The following is a 22,173-nucleotide window of genomic DNA, read 5'->3' as shown; positions in this document are numbered from 1 at the left end:
CCTTGCCCGTTTTGCTCGATTCTTCTACCCTGCTCCCCCTCCAGCCCACTTCTGCAGGATTCTGTCCCGATACATTCTGGTTTCACCACCCACGTTGTGTGGCCAATGCTGGATTTGACTTTTATGGACTTCTTTGATTCACGGTGCGTCACCCTTTCTCTGGACTTCCTTTGCATCTTGCATCTTGTACCCTGAATTCAGGTGGCCCTGAATCATGCTGTTCCCATCTTCATTTTGTATCCTGGCTTGCAACATTATTTGTTACTACTGACGTCTGCAATTGTATTTGTTCTCCCCTCTTGCTTCTCCACTCTTTTTTGACTGCTTGCTCGCTGTTCTACTCCTCTCCCTTTTCCCATCTCCTCCCCTTACTTTCTTCTATGCACTTACTCTATCATAATTGTCCCTGGCCCTAGTATGATAGCAAACTCGTCTGTCCCGTTCCCCCACCCCTTACCGGTTTCTTTCTTCCCCACGCCCAGCACTACCCGAAATGTCGTCAGGCCTGATACGATAGTCACTTGTTTGTTCCTCCCTTCCCTTTCGGCACCCCTCTCCCTCAACTTTTGTTTTCTCTGGCTCTACCAGAAATGTCAGGCCTGGTATGGTAGTCGCCTGTCTGTTTCCATGCTCTTCCCACTCTCTCTTCCTTATCTATGTCTTAGCTCTTGCACTATCTGAAAGGTCGTCAGGCCGAGTACTATAGTTAATTTCACATCCTTACTGCTCATGGCCTGTAAGAATGTCATTGTATTTTCCCTTGTTCCCTCCCTTGCCTTGAAGCGTTTGAAACACATTGTGTATAGGCACTATATAAATAATCATATCATATATCAAGCCTTACCGTCAAGGTTTGCACTCAGGTGCCTTTGATATTGGCATTTTATTTGTGTCGCTCTCGTTCACAAGTGTTTCAGAGCGCGGCAAGGAAGGGGAACGAGGGAGAACTAAAACAACAATCTTACTAGGCCCAGTGATTTTGTGAACGCGCACGTGCATTGGAGAAGGGGAAAAGTGCATGGAAGGGGGGAGAAGTGGAAAGTGCTGAACACAGGAAAAACAGATAAAATAAATAAATAATAAAAGCAAAAAACAGTGGTAGTACAGCCAGCAAGTGGCAAGTGCTGGGTTTAAAGCAGCAGACAGGGTGTGTCTGATAAGTGCAGAAAAATGGGACAATGATTGTATGGTTACAGATACAGACACCAGTGCAAGGGATAGCCAGGAGCCATTGCGGGCGGGTGGCAGGGTGAGCAGGTACCTGGGCCCGGAAGTCAGAGGGTAGGCCAGGTGCACAATGTCGAGAGAGAGCAGATCAGCAGGGGAGAGGAGGGGCGAAGGCAGAAGCAAAGAAGAATGTCTTGAGGTGCTTCGGGAACCGGAGATGGTTCTCCTCAAGTTTCCGAGTGGCAGGGAGGCTTTTCCAGAGGGAGGCCCCAGCCGAAGACAGATATAACCCCAGCTTGTTTCTTTGAAAAATGATTGACCCTGAGGGAGTTAGAGGAGCGAAGAGCTCAAGAGGGGAGGTATTTACAGAGGGACAGCTGAAGGTATTTTGGGCCCAGGCCCCAGACGGCCTTGTGGACAATGCAAATGGTTTTGAAGTAATCCTTGCAGCCACTGAGAGCCAGTGGAGAGATTTCAGAGCTGGAGAGATACAATGCCAGGGCTTGAAGCCAAGGACAAGCCTCGCAGTCCTGTTTGATAAATTGCAAAGGGCGGAGAGTAGAAGTCAGTAAATTAAGAAAGAGGTTGTTGCAATAGTCCAACCTGGAGAGAACCGGGGCTCGGGAGACCGTGAGCTTCTGGGGGGAAGGAGAGGAAAGGCAGACTACCTCTGAGGAGGAGCAGTAGGAAGTCTGACTTTTTAGAGACCTCAGAGATGTGGGCAGAGAAGGAAAGCGTGGAGTCAAAGATGACCCAGAGGTTCTTAGCCTTGCAGGTGGGGGTAGGAGGAGGGCCAAGGGAGGCTAGCCAGAGAGTGAGGGGAAAGAAGGGTGAAGGTGTGCCGATGAGGAGGATCTCTGTCTTGCTGGCATTCAGGCAGAGATCATTGGCGGCACACCAATCCTGAATGGCAGATAGGCAATCAGAGAGGAGAGAAGGAGAGGAGGTGGCCGAGGGAAGCCTGAAAATGAGTAGTGTCGTCAGCATAGCACTGAGAAATGGAACAGAAAATGGCAATACAGTGGGAAAGAATTGCCAGGTGTTGGTTGAAAAGCCAGGGTGAGAGGTTAGACCCCTGGGGAACACCACAGGTAGAAAGCAAGGTAGATGAAAGGAAGGATCCAAGCTGGACCTGGGATGGACGATTAGAGAGGAAAGAGGTCAGCCAGGCCAGAGCCTGATCAAGGATACCCAGGTTGTCATGGAGATGGTTGAGCAGGATGGAATGGTTGACCGTGTCGAAGGCAGAAGAAAGATCAAGTAGGATGAGGACAGAGGGGATGTTAGAGTCAAGGTTGGAGAGCAGATATTCAAACATGTCCAGGAGAGCAGAGTCCGTGCTTCTGGCAGCTCTAAAGCTAGATTGATTGTCATGGAGACAACCAACAGAATCAGAGTGAAGGTTAAGCTGTGAGATGGCCAGCTTTTCCAGGAGTTTGCCAAGTAAGGGAGTGATGGAGATTGGGAGACAGAAATCAGCCAGAGCAGGAGCGAGAGTGTCAATGTGGTCCTTGATGGTTTTGGAAGAACCGGTTTTGAGGAGACTTACATAGATCGGACTTGTCTAGAGACCTTGTCATGGGAGGAAAGAGGAAAGGATGAGAACGAGGGTGGGGGGGGATGGGTGTAGGAGGACCAGAGTTCGGCGGAGGAGAGGCGGGAGGGGACGAGAGGGTGGATAGGATATCCTGGGTTTTAGAGATGACGCGAGAGGCAAGGGCCGTGCAAAGGGTCTGGGAAGCGACAGGTGAGGTAGAGACTGCAGCAGGGTTGGTCAGCTCCTTGCAGATATTAAAGAGTTCAGCCTAGTTGTTAGATGCCGCAGAGACACAGGCTTGGATGTGGGCTCTCTTCTTAGTGTGGACAGAGTCGGTATTGCCTTTGGAGCAGGCAACAGGACAGTTTGTCAGAGGATGAACAAGACGCCCTCCATTTCCTCTCAACCACCCTACACTTACGTTTAAGTGTAGATAGGTCAGAGTCATACCAAGAATTGAATTTGGCTTTGGGCTTCAAACGGATCCTCATGACAGGGGCAAGAGCATCAAGAGTATCAGAAATAGAGCATAGACCAGGCAGTGTCAGGATGCGAGTCAGCCAGAGGTGGGGGATGGAGGGGAGAAGGTGGCAGCGAAAGCCTCCACTGACACACGCTACAAGGGCCGGATGTCCGAGAAGGTAGGTGGCAGTGTAGGGGTAAGTTTGGCCTGGGTGGAAGAGAGGGGGATATGAGAGGAGGGAGTGATCGCTGCAGGAGAGAGGGGTGGTCAGAGGGATGGAGAGGAGAAGGTCAGAGGAGATCAAAACATCAAGTGTATGAGTAAGAGTCGGGCCAGAGGGAAGGATAGAAAGGGAGAGGGAATCACAGAGTACCAAGGTGGAACAAGGAGAGCCAAAATGGCTATTGAGGTCACCAAGAAGGAGGAGTTGAGTGGTTGTGGCCAGGAGGGATGAGGAGAGGTCCGCCCACTCATAGAAATTAGGTGATCTGACCAGGAGGCGGGTAAATAGTAGCCACGGTAAGAGTGGCTGGCAGAGAGAGAAAGCATGCAGACAAGGCATTCGAAAGAGGAGTATGTCTGCGTGGGAATAATAGAGGCAGTAATCCATTCAGGAAAGATCAGGGCTACACCCCCCACTGGCCCGGGTGGATCTGGGTGCGGGGAGGATCTTGTAGCCATCAGGGAGGAGAGTGTCGAAGCTTGTGAAAGAGCTGGCCGTGAACCATGTCTCAATAAGACCGAGGACATCTAGGTTGAGTTCTTCCAGGAGGTGGCAGATGTCAGAGGAGTGTTTGACAGCAGAGCGAGAGTTGAGTGGCAAGATGAAGAAGGTTGCCAGCCTTAAAGACCTTCCGGGGAGGGGTACAATTCAGAGGTACGCCCTGCGCAGGTGAAGAAGGAACCCGAGTTTGGGCAGAAGAAGAGGGAGGAGAGGGCAGGGTAGACAAGGGGAGTGAGGGAGGAGGAGAGGAGGACAGCAGGAGAAGTAAATTGATGAGGTGAGGGAAGCGCCTATCAAAGAGGAGGAGATTGGCCTGAGGGCCTTGGACCACAACAGTGCCATTAAGGTAGACATTAATGATGACTTTAGAGGAGTCGGAGGGAGCCACGAGAGCTTCCAAGCGTGTGCCACCATTAATGGGAGATTAGGAGACAGGACAGAGCCCCGAAATCATATGAAGAGTCCATAGATCTGGCGAAGGAACAACGAAGAGGATGTCAGTGAGTGTCCGTCTGGAGGAAGCGCTGGAATAGGTGTCGGCGATAGGGAGACTAGGGTTGGAGGCCAAGATATCCTTTTTGTACTTCTTCCTACGAGACTTGGTGAGAAGAGAGGGATAGCCAACGGAAAAGCAGTTGGAGAAAACAGGAGAAACAGAAAGCACCATGGGTGTGGTAGCGTGAAAGAAAAGGGGGTGGGGGGGGAGTAGGTAGGAGTGGCACAAAGAGAACAATGAAGTCACTGGGCCAGCAAGTTACAGGGAGGCACAAAATCAAGCAAAGTGCAGAGCAAGTTAGCAAAATACAGCAAGATTTGACTTTTACAATTTGGGTGCAGATGCTAGCAACATGTGTTGAAAATGCAATGCTATTCAGAATGTAGACATGGGAGAAACCGGCAGAGAAGGACAGTAAAAGTCAAAGGAGGGTAGCAGTGAGTCCAGAAGGGGCGGGGGGACTAGCCCATAATTAAGGAGGTGTGAGTGTCAAGATAGTCTGAATTTCTTTGAAGGGTGAGGTAGCAGCATCATGGAAGGTTCAGGTGCTGTGATGAAGAAAAGACCACAAGTAGCATTCTGGTAGCGGAGAGGGGGCATTTGGTAAGGGGGTGGCGGCTAAAGCCTGCCGGTCCCCAGTTGGACAGAAAGGCACTCAGTCAATCGGAGTGCAGGATGAAGAAGGATGCACAGTAAAAACTACCAGCATCGCAAGAAAAAAGTGGAGGCCATCTTAGAAGTGCTGCAGGGTTCATTGTGAAAAAGTGGGTAGCACAAAGCAAAATCGAGTATTTGCTGCAAGAAGGCAGCTTGTGGGCAAAGTAGAGATTGCGCGCTGGCAATGCGCTGTTGACAAAGTATTTAAGGCTCGATTTGAAAAGCTTTTCTGAATTTTACAAATTTCATTGATTCTTCTTTCTTTTTATCCATGTGGTGCAGTAGGTCGAAAATAAATGCACCTACCTAGTGGATGGATCAGAAACCGCCCGGCACGACCTCCTGTCGAGCAGTACAGCTGGCGAGGGGGGGGGGGGGATTTGGACCTCACGCTTGAAAAGAGGGATGACAGTGATGACTGCCTGACGGTGTTTTTTTCAGAGCAGTGTTCTGAGAGTTAATGACTTAATTGGTATTGGATACACGCTACTGGTGTAATAATGTCTTAGCAGGTCTACCTCCAGCCACTATTTATAAGGACTATGCGTGTACTTCACTGAAGTCCTGTTAAAAACAAGCATTGGCAAAACCAACAGCTTTGGCTCAAGGCATTTGCCAGAGACTGCTATTACTCACACCATTTTGTACCTGCTACTACCAATGTCCAGTTTGTTGCGCGACACCGGCTTCACTTTATTTAAGAAAGAGCATGAGAAAGCAAGGATAGCCATAGTTGTGGCTAAAAGTGCCCAACTCAATGAGCCAGTTCTATTGTAAGACTATAAAATGCTTTTACTTACTGCATAAAGCACTTATAATGAAGTAGTGCATGCATTATTATTTAACAAAGCCCACGACCCAACAACTAAATGAGAGCTATCCATGTTATGCTGGTTACGTGGGATTTGTATTGTGCACCTTTGCCCTTTACACGACCTCGTGGCACCGCCATGTAGGGCCCTGCTACAAGAAAAATGAATTCCGATGTCAACGCCCAGTGTCTTCACACAAATAGACCTTCCAGTTGATGAAGAAAACGGGGCACAATTAAATAACATCTGTTTTCTCAGAATTGCACAATGTGGTCAAGTGGAAAAGTCAGCATTACAACTGATGCCACAGGGTTTCCCAACTGACAATACAACCACTCGACCACACTGCATCCTGAACACAAAAAAACGACTTGGATTGTGTATACATGGCTCTTTCCATGATTTCAAGGAGGAGGTGGGGTGCACAGTATTCTTTATACTTAGTGGGCATTATGTGGCAGTAAGGAGGGTGATAACAGAAGGGGCGGTGGGGAGGATGGCAGGACCCCAGTTCATTTTGTCCAGTTTCTCATATCAATCATATACCACATATCCACCCCGGTACTGCTGGCCCCTGGGGACAGTGCACAGAGGGGTAAAGGAACAATGAGTGGGCAATGTACCACTTAAGAGGGACACCTACACCACTCAGGAGGGACACCTACTGAAAGTAAGCCCCTGAACGCCCACATCAGAGAAAATACAACCTGCTAGGGAAGAAAGGCCCAAGTCGATCTTGCAAGGATAGCGAGTTTTAATCTCATGCACAGCTGAGACCAGCAGCAAAGAACTCTGCTGCCAAGAACGTTCTGACAAAGCAAGGTACAAGCAGAAGCTCTTAAAACAAAATGTCATTATAAATGACAATAGATATAGTGAAAACCTGTACGGCTGATTGGATGGACCCTATACAGGTGCTGCCTCCATCCATATGGGATGGCAGTTCATTGGTCCCAGCCCAGTCCATCCATCCATCCTTCCATTATGTGGGTGCTGCAGGGCTCATATTCTCACGCCGAAAGACAAGACATTAATTATACTCCTACTATACAGGTTGTTTACTACTCATACCGTACACTTGGAAGGTTTCAAAACAGACACACAGGAGGGTGAAGAGCACTCTAACCTTCACTCACTCCCTCCCTCCTTCTGCGCCATCCATCTCCAAGGTCTCTGCCCTCGTTTTTAACTATAATTTATCCCTCTCAGCACCTCGCAAATGTATCCCTCTCAGCACCTCACAATACAAATCACACGATTGTCGCTGCAACAATACATCCTGTCCAACCTTTTTGAAAATTTCAGGACTTTTTCCTTTGGGGTTGATGGTCAAATGGCACCTGGTGTCATGGAATTCAGGGATCTTAGGGTTTAGTCCGTTATATGGGCTATAACTCGTGGTCACTCAAGAATGGGCCGGGTCGTGCTTTGGCCAAAAGTAAGATAACAGGCCTACCAGGTACTGGCCTCTGATCGCGGCCTTGTAGGGCACATTCCTTTTGGGTGAGAGACACATCTTCGCAACACTTTCAAGAACAATGGACTAACAGTGAGGCAGTGCAGACTGACCTCATGGGAGCTCGGGCATGACTGGAGATTATTCCGTTGCCTTGTGGATTTGGGCCTAGTTCATGCAATGCTGCCTTTACCATGCTTACCGCACAAACCTTTGCTTCTACCTGTGAATATTAATATCTACAAGGAATAGCGTTGCTGCCCGCGCCTTGTGCTGCACCATATGAATATGCTATAATTGATGATGATGATAGCATGGGGTCCTACTGGACGGGAAAGCACCGCTTTCACTGTCCCCTCTACAACCTGGTTCATTACAGTGCCTCAATTGCAACTCACCTTACTTTAAAGCACCTAGGGGGGTGGGGGCTGTCCCTTTCCCAAAATTATCCAAAAAAAGAGCTTAATTTTGCCTCGCAGTTCCGAGTGACTTCCGACAACTAGCTTTGGTCTTGTTCATCACGCCGGACTTGAAATCCTTAGAGAAAAAAATTCTCATTGTTGATAGTTACCCACCTACAATTCTATATATTAACCACCAGGATTTAAATGTGTATGCTGTGTGCATTGTCAAAGCATAATCCGCTGCAGTCCTGTGTGGAGGATAGGTGTGCAGTGTTCACTATAGAACTTGGAAAACAATAGCTTGAATGCTAATCTATTTGCTTTGGATTATGGGCCTGTAGGGGGGTTGGGAGACTCTCAGGCAGGCCAGATCCTATGAAAGTTCTGTAGAGCTACATGCTAGTTGCTGCCCGATGCGTGACCAGAGACATTTCTAGACCATACATTTCTAGACAATATTGCGCCCAGGGGAAAACACCAGAATACGCCTCCACATTGCCCCACTACTGCTACCCCGCACTGCACTCCCTCTCCAAAATCATGAAATCATTGCAGTTTAAATACTGTTTTGTCTTGTACTTAGAATTAATATGTAGACAATGTCAACAACAATATTTTAAATAGTACTAGGAATATAATGTTTTTGGTCGTCTAAACGAAGGGCACTTTACTAGATGATGCCACAAAATCGTCTATTGCTGCTGAGCAATCTATTTTTCCACAGTTGTGTCTCGAATAAAGTGTAGCCAGAGCCAATAGCTCTTCAGTTGCTGAACACAGCACTTACGAGCCGTTCCAAATACTCCAGCAGAAGAATGGAAGATGGGTGTGAAACATACGGAAAGAGTTAGAAATGGGTGAAAAAGCAGTAGGTTGACTGCTTTATTAAGTAATGGTAGGCAACAAGAAGTTAATTCAAGGGACTATATAGAGGAAGACCAAAGAAGCGGGTAGGCTACGAGGTGAAGCAGTAATGTTGCCATAGGATCAGAGTACCTAGGCAAAGTATAACAAAGCCTGCCAAATAGTGCGAGCGCAAGAACATTCAATGGGAAATCTGATAGTACCCAAGTATGGATGGCAACAACAAGAAAAGAGCATCAATACTTGGCAACAGCTGCCCAATAGTGCGAGTTCCTGGGCATGTAATATTAACTTTTGGCAAATAGTTGCACGCCGGGTGGATAGCACATATATATTTTAGGGAATTGGGCAATGCTATGGGACAGGTTTGAAACATCTGTTGGCACTGACTATTCATTGCCCCCAGAACGAAGAAGGGCATAGAGTACCATCAGTGGGTAATGATAACGCACATTAATACAGACTTAGTTAAGTGTCCATCTAGAATGAATTTCTACAAAAAGAAATTACAATTACAAGATGCACGTACAATGCTAACATATTGAAATGCCTAGTTAATTGTGCTTGCTGCTGTTGTCTGATGGCAACAGCTGGCCTTGTGTGTGAATAACTGGCAATGATGCACATTACTTGCTGTATGATAAAAAAATAATAAATACCTGTAATAGGTTGCATGTTAACACATCCTGGCAAAATCGATCAAATGATGGTAGATTAAACATGGAATTGTAACACTGGGCAAATCGTTAATGTACATGCGATCTCAATACTTACAGTAGCAACAAAGAAAAGCTTTTCACTACACGTCAAAACTGTTGATTTTGCCATTTATTATTGCTACAATAATTGACAGTAATTCCCTGTGTAATCCCCTCAGCCTTCAAACCTCCATTTTCAACTCATGGCCACTTTGCTGAACCTTAAAAGGGCAGCAACAAACAATGTTTAACAATATCGCCTTTTCCCATACTCAAAACCTTTTTTGCATGCCAGTAAAGAAACTAGTTTGATAAGTGACTCCATGTCACCCGTGCATGTGTTTACACTCTGGTCTTTCATGTAACACATCAGTGCATTCTGGGAATTGTAGTCTTGTCACAACTGGATTGGCATACCAGAAAACAATGATTTTCAAAAGAAACCCACGGTAGTGTTAAGATGACATGGAATCACTCATTTGATTGCCCTAAAACATCCTTGAAGCGAGAAAATTATCCTAGTCTACTGCGAAAAGACAATACATTAATGCAGATTCCGCCCCTCCTCAAATGACGCCTTCCTTTGGACATTTACTTTGGTCTTTCACCCTTGTACGCTATGGGTGGCCATTTTGATTAAGCCAGCCAAAATAAAAGCCCTTTCAGTTCACCATACACACACCCAACTCTCCATTCTGGCTAGCTAGTGGTATGCAGAACACTGCTCTCAGCAAGTACCTCATCCGCTGTCTATGACAGGCCCAGTACCCTTTTCTTCCCATCGATTCACTTTGCGCAAGACTGTAAATCCGCTCACCTGGTCCGAGTTCCAGCAGGTGTCTTCATGACCATCAAACAGGTACTTTTTGCCATACTGTTTAACATCCTTATTCAGAACCGAGCTAACTCTGAAGCAAAATGATAAACAGGTCAGTAAATGCACTTAAAGGAGAAAATACACTCATGGTACACATCAGCAATGCGCCAGAGGTCGAGGTCAGCAGGAACACATTTACAGTACTTTTATTTTTAATGGTAATATTCCAATAACTATTTAAAACTGCCTGTACGGTGCCAGAAATTCTCTTTTTACTGAACGCATGCTTCTTCATTTTACTTGTTAGGTTTCATTTTGAGCCCGAATGCAGTAAAATAGCATATAAGAAATGCTCTCTGTTTTCAAAGACAGTTAAAGAGGCACATTTTTGGAACGTTGTGGAAAAAGTTACATTTATTACATCATGCATCCATGCTGCTCTTCTTTAATGCCCTGTCAGAACATTGTTGTCTAAAACAAACAGATTATTCCTTAGATTGATGTATCCTTTAGATGCAGATGGATGAAAGGCTGGGCTTCATACATTCCTGAACAGTTTTTGGCAGTGCCACTTTTTTCAGCACTTTCAGTACCTCCAAGTGCCTGCCGAATAGAGGAGGGGCATTTAACAAAAGGACTGTGCTTCATTAAAAAGTCTAGCCATTTCGTCTTTAACTTGAACTCTGTTTTTGGTAAACAGAGGTCTGCGTACCACTACTTTTGAAATATATAAACTGAAAGTATGTGTAAATGTTGTGAAACAAAACAAAATACCACGTGGATGGGGGCAATGCACTCCTCGAAATTCTCCTGTCCCCCTCCCTTGTGCCCATGAGAGGTGTCCTACACGCAGCCCCACCCCTCATCAAGGGTCTACGCAGACATAATATCGCCCGGGCCATCATCGACCTTCACCAGCTCCCGCTTCATGCACAAATCACCTTCAAGTCTTGCTGCATCATCTATAAAGGCGTTTGCCCTCAAGTCACCCAGCTATCTCACAGAAAAACTCAGCATCTCCAGCAGACAGCGTACTATCAGAAGTCAGGACACGTACAGACTTGAAATCCGTTGCTACAAACAAAAGGACCACAAAACAAGGTTTCCCTGTCTACACCCCAAGGCTATGGAGCCTCCTCCTCGTCAGCATCAGACTCTCCCTCATAATTAAAAAAAAAAAGCAAGTGACAAAAAGAATGGGGATGGGGATGGGGAACACTGGCATTTGTCGAATGTTTCCTGCAACTGGGAGGATAAACCGCCTTTAAAGTAACCATCAATGGTCAAGAGGGGTGGGGCAGGGCGGTTGAATCCATCACCAGTAGATCAGCCAAGGGGGTGAGTGGGGAATGCTGGGACTGGCTACCTATGGCCCTCATCACAGACTGAGAAATGATGATTACTAGATTTGGCTAAGGACCAGAGAGGTTGGACTTTTGTTCTTGGAATATGAGAGATTTCGCACATTTGTTTGGGACAGTGGATTGTGATTATGCAATGTTTTGTGTTTTCAGGAAACGTGGTTAGCTAAAATACCTTGTTTGGAGGGCTACTCCGTTTTTTAAAATCCAGCAACAAAAGGGTTGAAGGGAAGGCCAGTGTCTGGATTGCAAACAGCAATCAGATCGGGCCTGGGAAGGACAGTATTGACCATGTTCAACCCCAATTTATTCATCCAGGCTGATTAAATCCTCCGATCAGTAGAGTCCTTGGGGAACTGACTTACTGGCAATCTAAAGCCATTGCTGTCCAAACATTCTTAAACCACTTTCAATGCATGCTGGATGCATTCACAGAAGGTCTCGGTGTATGCCATCATTCTATGTGGGGATTTTAACATGCCGTGTTCAGGAGTAAAGTCGGGTTGACGTAGAAAGGGGAGGAAGTAGGATTAAAAGACTGGCACATCTTGAACGTTTAGGTCCAAGGTGACATGCCAAGTAAAGCTACCTGGAAGAGAAGCCACTCTAGCTCTTCCATTGACCATATTTATATTTCAAGCAATCTCCTCCCTTTTGTAGACACCCTAGTGGTCCTCGAGATGTGTCAAATAGCGATCATAACATCCTGAGAATGGTCTGGCGGACTGGAGTGCAAGCAAAATTGGTGTGGGTCTCAAACAACCTTGAGGTTACTCAAGGGCGTAACATCAAGTTACAGAGAAACGTAAGGAGGTGGGTGAAACAGGCAAAGGCGACGACGTATTTCCCTTTGTAGACTATCCAGTGCTCCCATCAGAATTTGAGGAAAACATGGGATTGATTAGCCCGAGAGCCTTCTCATGAAAGCACTCTTACGATAGGGAAATCGTATTGGCAAAACACTTGTTAAGGAGTGATAAAGAAAATCAAGACCTCACCAACTACTTCAGGTGAGGAAATAGGGAGACTCATGAAGGCAGGGACTGGGGTAGGTCCAGACGAGTGAAACATTGCAGATGGACGTGGAGCAAATGTTAAAGAAAATGTCTAGTAAAAATACAGGCGAAATCTGGAAACTGATCACCTCAACAAGCTACACAATTGAATGCACTAGCAGAGGATGAGTGGGTTGGCTATTTTACACAGCACAGTTGTTCAATACATCTAGGGGCCCATTAACAATTGAAAACTGTGAGCAAAGAGGGGGTTGGTCTATTGTGTTCAATAAAATAGACATTTTAATGTTCATAAAAAAGGCGAGTATTTCAAGGGTGCCTGTGCCGGATGGGACCGCAAACGTAATGCTAAAAAAAAAAAAAGACCCTGACCTATGGTCCAAATTCATAACGAGCCTGTTCAAACAAATGTTGGCAGTCTGTCGAGTCCTGAATTCCTGGAAACAATCAATTACAGTCCCAATTTTTTTTAAAAAGGCGACCGAGAAGACCCTAAAAACTATAGACCAATTTCTCTTCTGGATGTAATTAGAAAGCTTTTTGCAGGTATACTCCTGGAGAGACTAGACGAATGGGAACTAGAAAAGGGGAGATTTGACCCACTTCAGATGGGTTTTGTCCGAGGCATGGGTACCAGTTTTAATATTCTTCCGTTTAACGTTTTGAAGGCCCAAGCTATGACAAATAGAAGGATCCACTTATCCTTTACAGATCTGGCTCAGCCCTTCGATTCAGTTAACCGATTGGCCCTATGGGAAAACCTGGCCCTCTGGAACTTCCTGAGAAACTTGGTCTCAGCAATCCGTGCCCTACATGATGAAAACCTCCTTATGGGTTCAGTTGAACAGTGCAGGCCTATTGTCAAGATCCATAAACACATCTAGTGGTTTGAAACCAGGGTGTCCGCTTGCCCCGGCTTTGTTCAATCACTTCCTTTCTGATATTGGTGATGCACTGAACAGGTTAAGGGGATTTCCACCAAGAATAACCAGCCACCCAATTGGTCATACTGTTTATGACAATTATCTGGTCCTCTTGGACCAAACCCACTTGGGGGCTTACAAAGAAAACAGGATGTGCTTAACACGAACGTGGCTGATAATGGGCTGAGTATAAACGTATTTAAGTCCAGAATCTTGACACTAAATAAATAGACTACAGGGAAAGAGTGGGAAGCGGGGAAACAGGAACCTCGCCAGAGAACAGCTTATAAAAGGTGGAGACATTCACATACCTAGGAATGCTCCTGAATTGTAGTGTGAATGACGCACCAAGGGTTGCCTCACTTCTGGCAAAAATGCGAAATTGGGAGGGACAGGGATTGGTACTCTAAAAGAGATTTTGTAAATTGACCTTGTCCCTGTCGATTACTTTTTACCAACAAAAAGTTGTCCCGATAGTTACCTGCCGTGCAGAATGTTCTTGGTTTTGCACCATCAAGACGTGGGCTAAACTGGAAGGACTCTTGTGGAGGAAAGTGAGATTACCGGGAGTGGGGTAGTACCTATCTAGGTTCACGAACTAGCACTACTCCCATTGGTTGCTATTGTAACCTGGAAATCACTCTCTCTTATGCGAAACAGTTAAAGGTTTTAAATCTTGAGGGACGCACTTCAAAATAGTACTGAACAAATGCTAGAAACATGGAAAGTTTTCTGCCTTTACATCCTAAGTGAATTGGACGTGAACGAGGAGATCTTGGTACAGAACCCCATGTTAGTCAAGAAAAGGTATGGAAAAGGGCCTGGGTCATAACTTGCCAACAAAGAGCAGGCTTTCCACTTTTCCCGGAAACCACTTGGGAATCACGAGAGAGGGATGTCTTTCCAAAATACTTGGGAGATTTTCTTGTAGCCAGTATCGTGCCAAATTCTTCAGATTTCAACTAAATCTGTACCCCATCCACGAACTATTACTGACAAGTAAACAATGGAGTGGTAGCGATCCACACTGTAGATTTTGTAAAAATCTACAGTAGTGAAAACATCGCATCATGTCACCCTGGATTGTCAAGGGGGTTGGGGGGGGGTGTCTCTACACTCAGACGAGATGAACCATTGAACCATGGGCTAGGTCGGGCAAGCACATTTTCCTGATCATTGGGCGGTTAGGGTCTTGGAAGAAGTGTTCGATACCCCTTGGTAATTTGAATGAATAACCTGTGTTTATTTTTTTTTTTAATGTCATTTTGCCGATTGAAGTTGTGCTCCCCTGTTAGATAGTGCTAAGTGATGGACTGTTACGGAAGCTCAATGAATTTTATTCTGGATGATGATCCAGTTTTGATTGTTGTTGGGATTTTGTACTTTCTTTTCATTTTCATGAACTGTTGAATTGTGTAGCATAATAATTGTTAACTTTTTATCGATTTTAAGGTGTCTGTTGGTGAAAGGTTTCCATCTGCAGGCCAAACACCAATTAAACCAATAAATAAAAAAATAACAAGGCCCACCTCTTAAAGGGATCCCTCCTCAACACATAGGCCATAACGTTCCCCCTCCGCCAGCTGACTCGCTAGACGACACACGTCCCTGCCACCTGGTACAGCTATAGCCCCTCCTCTGTATCCTACCCCCTTCTGAATATCTGTTCCGTTATCTCTGAAAAGTGCTACGTTATGCATCTGTACTGTTGTAAACCTTGGTAAAACAATCTGTATTGTTGTATAGCACTGAAAAGCACTCCGTTGCTTCTCGAAGCCAAGTCCGTGCTCAATAAATACCATAATAATAACCAGGGATGATAAATGAAAAAGTCCACCTTCTGCGCACTTGTTTGCTTGAGCAAAACATCCCAAAGCCATTATAGCAGTTAAATCTTAAAAATATATTTTGCCCGCATTCTACCGACTTATCTTTCCAAGCGCACACCCCACTGAAAAAGCACAATCCATGTATTTAATGATCCATGTTCCTACCCCTCTTTGACCCCTGCAGCAGGGTTCACAGTCCACTATATTGGGTACAATGTTACCTCTGAAGAATCCTCACGATATACATGCCATCATGCACAGATAATTCATGACATGCACATCCATTCCTTTTTTTCATTGCACTTAGTGACTTGTAGTTTCAATTCCTATTACAAATCCAAGATGCGATATACCATATTGGAAATAAAAAAAACAGGACTAGATATGTAGCTCCCGAATACCATGGGTCAAGCGGTAGAGAAGTACTTCTTCCAGACGAAACAGGTTTTAAGGTACGTTATCAATCGGGGTGAACAGGAAGGGTCGTTTATCAGATGATACAGGGAGGACAAAAACTGGTATTGAAGCAAGGAAACCCCATCCGCCTCCCCCTCTTCCTGTAAAATACTTCCAACAGTAAAGGGCCAAGTGAGCTGCAGTGGAAAGCGTGGAGTGTCAGTATCCGCTCTCTATATAGAATCCTCTAACCGCCCTAACCTCCTCCCGCCCCCAATGACACCCGAGTTAATAGTGCAGAAGTCTGCAAACTGTGAATCGTTTGACTACAACTCCCAGAAGGAGCACTCAAAATGGAATTTATTTACTAGGACTAATTGGAATTGTAGTCCAAAACATCTGTGGATACAAATGTTTCCGACCCCTGCACCAAAACATCCTTATTCACGCTCGTAATGCAAGTATGCATTACTAGTCAGATACAAATCCCAGACGAATTTCGGATTCAGATTTGACCGTGAATACCTAGAGAGACTTTGTGGCTTAGAAGTCTCCCAACAAGCACTACCCTCAAATATCTTACGAGTTTTGATAAATTCTTGAACTCCCGCACACGGTATGTGCTTCTTCGTTTTAGTCCACACCCACGCTACCTGTAGCTCTCAGTCACCGGACTCACCGCACATGTTTTTTCCTCGCAAAGCTGCTTGCTTTTTACCTGCTCACAGTCTCTGGAGATAGCACCGACGCTGCCATTTGAATGGAAAACAATTCTGTAGTTTGAGGTTGAAGCAAAAGCTTAAAGTAGCCACTAGATCCCATCCGAGAAAAGAACCATAGCAACGCCCGCCCCCTCTTCTTCACGTGACTCTGGTGTCATCGTTGTGATTTCCGGAGCAGTGAAGCGCTTCCGGAGTACGTTTAGTGAGCGGGCCGGGGCTGAGCGGCGATTCTGAACGTTCTGGCTGCATGTGCAACCGGACCCTGCCAGCCTTTTGCTTGCAGCGTTTGGGGTGGGCATTTTCATTGGGACGGCGGGAACGTTTCTACGAGGTCCTGAGCGGCAAGGCTCTGGCTGCCAGGTTGCAATTTTCTTCCGGATACAGTGAATGTTCCTGCAAGACACCCGATTTAGACAGGGGAGCGGGAAATTACATGTACTTTAAAAATCATGCTCATCTATTCAACATGAAAGTTATGGAGGGCTAAGAAAAGGAACAGGGAGACAGTGTATGATGGCGTTTAACTGATCAACGGGGGCTAATAGAGTGATTTAATGTTTAATGAGGGTGTGATTATTAGAATGGGTGGTTTTAGAGGGGGTTGTCTGGGGCTATCTGCGTGTGATTCGGGATTGGCACACAGGTATCTGTTGCAAGGGGGAAGGGGCATCTTGCTATTTGGAGGAAGGATGGGGCATTATGGTATTGGTCTAGACTAGTGGGAGGGATTGGGCATCTTGGTGGGGTCTGAATGGTTGGATAGGGGCATCCCGGTGTGGGTCTGGGGGATGGGACACATTTGTGTGGATCTGGAGAAAAGGGTCACATTTGTGTGGGTCTGGAGGGATGGATAGGACATAGTGGTGTGGATCTGGGGGAGGGATAGGGACAGTGGTGTGGGTTTGGGGGGAGGGTTGGAGTACATTGGTGTGGATCTGGGCGGAGGGATGGTGCACATGGGGGGGGGGTTCTGGAGGGAGAGATGGGGCACAGTGGGTCTAGAGGGTAACATGGGTCATCTAGGTTTGGGTTGGGAAGTTGGACGGGGCATCTGTGGCTCTGGAGGGTGGTGGGGGCACATTGATGTGGCTCTGGAGGGAGGTGTTGGGGGCACATTGGTGTGGATCTGGGCGGAGGGATGGTGCACATGGATGTGTTTCTGGAGGGAGAGATGGGGCACAGTGCGTCTGGAGGGTGGCATGGGTCATCTAGGTGTGGGTTGGGAAGTTGGACGGGGCATCTTGGTGTGGGTCTGGAGGGAGGTGGTGGGGGCACATTGGTGTGGCTCTGGGCAGAGAGTTGGTGCACATGGGTGCGTTTCTGTAGGGAGAGATGAGGCACAGTGGGTCTGGAGGGTGGCATGGGTCATCTAGCTTTGGGTTAGGTTTTTGGAAGGGGCACATTGGTGGGGCTCTGGAGGGAGGTGGTGGGGACACATGGATGTGTTTCTGGAGGGAGAGATGGGGTACAGCGGGTCTGGAAGGTGGCATGGGTCATCTAGATGTGTTGGGAAGTTGGACGGGGGCATCTTGGTGTGGCTCTTGAGGAAGGTGGTAGGGGCACATTGGTGTGGCTCTGGAGGGAGGTGGTGGGACACATTTGTGTGGCTCTGGAGGGAGGTGGTGGGGGCACATGGGTGCGTTTCTGGAGGGAGAGATGGGGCACAATGGGTTTGGAGGGTGGCATGGGTCATCTAGGTGTGGGACGGGGAATCTTGGTGTGGCTCTGAAGGGAGGTGGTGGGGGAACATTGGTGTGGCTCTGGGGCGAGGTGGTGGGGGCACATTGGTGTGGATCTGGGCGGAGGGATGGTGCACAATGGTGTGTTTCTGGAGGGAGAGATGGGGCACAGTGGGTCTGGAGGGTGGCATGGTTCATCTAGGTGTGGGTTGGGAAGTGGGACGGGGCATCTTGGTGTGGCACTGGAGTGAGGTGGTGGGTGCTCATTGGTGTGCCTCTGGAGGGAGGTAGTGGGGGCACATTGGTGTGGATCTGGGCAGAGGGATGGTGCACATGGGTGTGTTTCTGGAGGGAGAGATGGGGCACAGTGGGTCTGGAGGGTGGCATGGGTCATCTAGGTGTGGGTTGGGAAGTGGGACGGGGCATCTTGGTGTGGATCTGGGCGGAGGGATGGTGCACATGGGTGTGTTTCTGGAGGGAGAGATGGGGCACAGTGGGTCTGGAGGGTGGCATGGGTCATCTAGGTGTGGGACGGGGAATCTTGGTGTGGCTCTGAAGGGAGGTGGTGGGGGAACATTGGTGTGGCTCTGGGGCGAGGTGGTGGGGGCACATTGGTGTGGATCTGGGCGGAGGGATGGTGCACATGGGTGTGTTTCTGGAGGGAGAGATGGGGCACAGTGGATCTGGAGGGTAGCATGGGTCATCTAGGTGTGGGTTGGGAAGTTGGACGGGGCATCTTGGTGTGGCTCTGGAGGGAGGTGGTGGGGGCATATTGGTGGGGCTCTGGAGGGAGGTAGTGGGGGCACATTGGTGTGGATCTGGGCAGAGGGATGGTGCACATGGGTGTGTTTCTGGAGGGAGAGATGGGGCACAGTGGGTCTGGAGGGTGACATGGGTCATCTAGGTGTGGGTTGGGAAGTGGGACGGGGCATCTTGGTGTGGATCTGGGCGGAGGGATGGTGCACATGGGTGTGTTTCTGGAGGGAGAGATGGGGCACAGTGGGTCTGGAGGGTGGCATGGGTCATCTAGGTGTGGGTTGGGAAGTGGGACGGGGAATCTTGGTGTGGCTCTGGAGGGAGGTGGTGTGGGCACATTGGTGTGGATCTGGGCAGTGGGATGGTGCACATGGGTGTGTTTCTGGAGGGAGAGATGAGGCACAGTGGGTTTGGAGGGTGGCATGGGTCATCTAGGTGTGGGTTGGGAAGTTGGACGGGGCATCTTGGTGTGGCTCTGGAGGGAGGTGGTTGGGGCACATTGGTGTGGGTTTGATGGGATGGATGGGGACAGTGGTCTGGGGAGGGATGGCCGCATATGGGTGTGGGTCTGGAAGGAGGGGATGGGACACATTGGTGTGGGTCTGGGTGGATGGGTGGTTTTAGAGGGAGTTGGCTGGGGCTATCTGCAGGTGATTCAGGATCGGCACATCAGCATCTGATGCAAAGGGGAGGGGCATCTTGCTATGTGCAGGGAGGATGGGGCCTTATGGTATTGGTCTAGACGGAGGGATGGGGCATATTGGTGTGGTTCTGAGAGGGAGGGATGGGGCATATTGGTGTGGGTCTGAGAGGAAGGGATGGTGCACATGGGTGTGGGTATGAAGGGAGGCATAGGACACATTGGTGTGCATCTGGAGGGAGGGATGGGGCACAGTGGTGTGGGTTTGGAGGGAGGGATTGGGGCTCATTGGTCAGAGGACGGATAGGGGCATCTTTCTGTGTTAAGGGAGCATGGGCCATCATGGTATGGGTCTTGAGGAAGGGATTGGGCATCTTGGAGTCTGGATCGGAGGGGGCATTGTTGATCTGGAATGGAGGGACAGGGCATATGATAGGGGCATGTCAGGGAATGGTGGAGCATGTGGGTCAGGGCTGGAGCACTCTGGTGGGAAGGAAGGCGGTATCTGGGTGTGAATGGAGGGATGGGGTATGTTTGTCTTGAGAGAAGGATGTTGGTTTATTGGAGTGGTGGGAGCATGTGTGTGCCGAAGGGATGGGGTAATCGGTTGTGGGTATAGAGAGAGGGCGATTGGCACCATCTGAGTGTGAGTCTGGAGGTAGAGCTGAGGCATATGGGTGTGGCTTCGAGGGGTGGAGCATTCTGGTGTAGGTGTGGAGGGACGGATGTTGGTGTCTGTGTGTGGGTTTTGATGGAGGGATGGTGGCATGTGGGTCAGGAGGTAGGTGGCATTTGAATCTGGAACGTGTGTTTGGAAGGAGAAATGGGGCATTTGAGTGTGAATGGTATCTGCTTGTGGGTGGGGGCATGAAGGATCATTAACAGTGGAGCAGCGGGAGGGAGAGAGCTGTGGGCCGACCTCGGTTGCATCCCAGACGTGCACACCCACAGCCCAGGGCACCTCTAGCAGAGTGGTCCGGTGCGTGTTGTCCACCAGGGAGCGGGGATTCCCTTCCAACGGAGAGGGGTCCGCGACCCAGCAGATGGCTGGGGATGCCTGGCAGGGTTGGGTTAACCTGCTAGGGATGTCCCCAACCATGCACAGGAAAGGAAGCCCTGCGCAGCCCCCTCTCCTCACTGAGCCCGCCTCTGCGCTGGCCGGGGGCGCGCACTACACTCTGACCTGCCAGCGGGTGGGCATTGGTGGGCACACCCCGGTCAGCAGGGAGGCCCGAGTGGGGGCCTCCCCAGGCAGACAGGGGCCCGGCACGCCAGGCATGAGCCCTGAGCCATGGTGCAGCTAGCTTACTCGACGGTGGGCGCCAAGGTTCCAGCCGGCCACATCTGTGGGCGATCGATGGCCAGGCCCACTGGCACAGTGGTTGACCTTCCCTCTTGCCCAGGTACCTGGAGCTGGGCCCTATGCGGCCGGGCTGGGGTTTGAAGACTCTAGCGCCCCCCCCCCTACCCCCTGTCTGTGCTGTCTCTGGCCCGCCTCGCTGTCTGTCTCCCAGCACCCTACAAAAGGGAAGCGGAAGGGGTCGGGGAAGGAGGAGTGGATCGGGCCGGGTGGGCAGGTGGCAGAATGACCTACCTCCATCCCCCTGGCAAGTGCTGCTGCAGGTGGCGGTCAGGCTTCCCAGGCTAAGCACCTGGATTTATTTTCTTTTTTTAAACCACAATGGTTTCGGCCGGATCTAGACAGGGCGCTGGGCTGTCCCGCCAGAGGCGGCGCCGCCTCCTCTGACCTCTCCTGCACCGGCAGGGTCAGGCCGTAATCTGGAACACAAAAAAAGTTGCCTGTGACTCTTGGCGGTGGATCACTCGACTCGTGCATCGATGAAGAACGCAGCTAGCTGCGAGAATTAGTGTGAATTGCAGGACACATTGATCAACACTTCGAACGCACCATGTGGCCCTGGGTTTCTCCCGGGGCTACGCCTGTCTGAGGGTCGTTTGTATATCAATTGCCCCGGGGTTCCCTCCCAGGGGCGTGGCTGGGGCTGTCGCAGGGACCCCATCCCATTCATCCCCCTAAGGTCAGACCCCGATCAGCATCTTCGCTGGATCCTTGGATCTGGCGCGCAAGCTCATTGCCGACGCGTCCTGGCCTCCCCAGTTTCCCCGCCTCATGCTGGTTTCGGGAGGGCCGGGTGGCCGGCGTGCCCCGGATGTGGTGGCAGTGGCAGCAGGCTTTAAAAAAGCCTGGTGCACCTTCACCCTACCCCGGGGCATCTGGCCGTGCTGTTTGTGGCTGTCTTTGGTGACCCACGGCTGCTGGCGCAGGATGACCATGGAGCGCGGACCTCGTGACCATGTGGGCTTCTGTCGCAGATTGGGACAGAGCACACTCTCCTGCGCCAGAGGCACAGGTCTGGGGCAACCCCCTGTACGGGCCCGAGGCCAGCTGCCCTGAGCTTTATGCTCCCTGACCACGGCCTCAGATCAGACGTGGTGACCTGCTGAATTTAAGCATATTACTAAGCAGAGGAAAAGAAACTAAACAGGATTCCCTCAGTAATGGCCATTGAAAAGGAAAGAGCCCAGTGCCAAATCCCCATTCAGCGGCAGGTGTGGGAAATGTGGCGTACAGAAGACCGACTCCCTGCCATCGCTCAGGGGGCTCAAGTCCTTCTGATTGAGTCTCACCACGCAGATGGTGTTAGGCCGATAGCGGCCTCTTGCACACCAGCATCAGGTCTTCTTGGAGTCAGGTTGCTTGGGAATGCAGCCCAAAGCTTGTGGTAAACTCTGTC

General features: G+C 49.0%; 1 protein-coding gene and 2 non-coding genes across 3 annotated transcripts in view; 2 read left to right on the top strand and 1 right to left on the bottom strand.

The window, feature by feature from the left end:
* Positions 1-16,498, bottom strand: part of NR2C2AP (nuclear receptor 2C2 associated protein) — a 52,031-nt gene extending 35,533 nt beyond the window's left edge. Inside the window, exons 1-2 of the mRNA XM_069649119.1 lie at positions 16,339-16,498; positions 10,096-10,186 (exon numbers count right to left, since the gene is read on the bottom strand). Of these exons, the coding sequence (XP_069505220.1) occupies positions 10,096-10,186; positions 16,339-16,442 (195 nt within the window). The 5' untranslated portion in view covers positions 16,443-16,498. The remainder of the gene's footprint in view (positions 1-10,095; positions 10,187-16,338) is intronic.
* Positions 16,499-21,221: 4,723 nt separating this feature from the next.
* On the top strand, positions 21,222-21,372 carry LOC138464240 (5.8S ribosomal RNA). Its single transcript, XR_011266826.1, has one exon. It is a non-coding gene; the product is annotated as a 5.8S ribosomal RNA (ribosomal RNA).
* Positions 21,373-21,852: 480 nt separating this feature from the next.
* Positions 21,853-22,173, top strand: part of LOC138462384 (28S ribosomal RNA) — a 3,671-nt gene continuing 3,350 nt past the window's right edge. Inside the window, exon 1 of the ribosomal RNA XR_011264988.1 lies at positions 21,853-22,173. This exon is cut by the window's right edge and continues 3,350 nt beyond it. This is a non-coding gene — a ribosomal RNA (28S ribosomal RNA).

The sequence above is a fragment of the Ambystoma mexicanum genome, chromosome 1p (genome assembly GCF_040938575.1).
Source record: "Ambystoma mexicanum isolate Mex_15411 chromosome 1p, UKY_AmexF1_1, whole genome shotgun sequence".
Lineage (NCBI taxonomy): Eukaryota > Metazoa > Chordata > Amphibia > Caudata > Ambystomatidae > Ambystoma > Ambystoma mexicanum.
The sequence above is the reverse complement of the archived record's forward strand: the minus strand, read 5'-3'. Positions and strand labels throughout refer to the sequence as shown.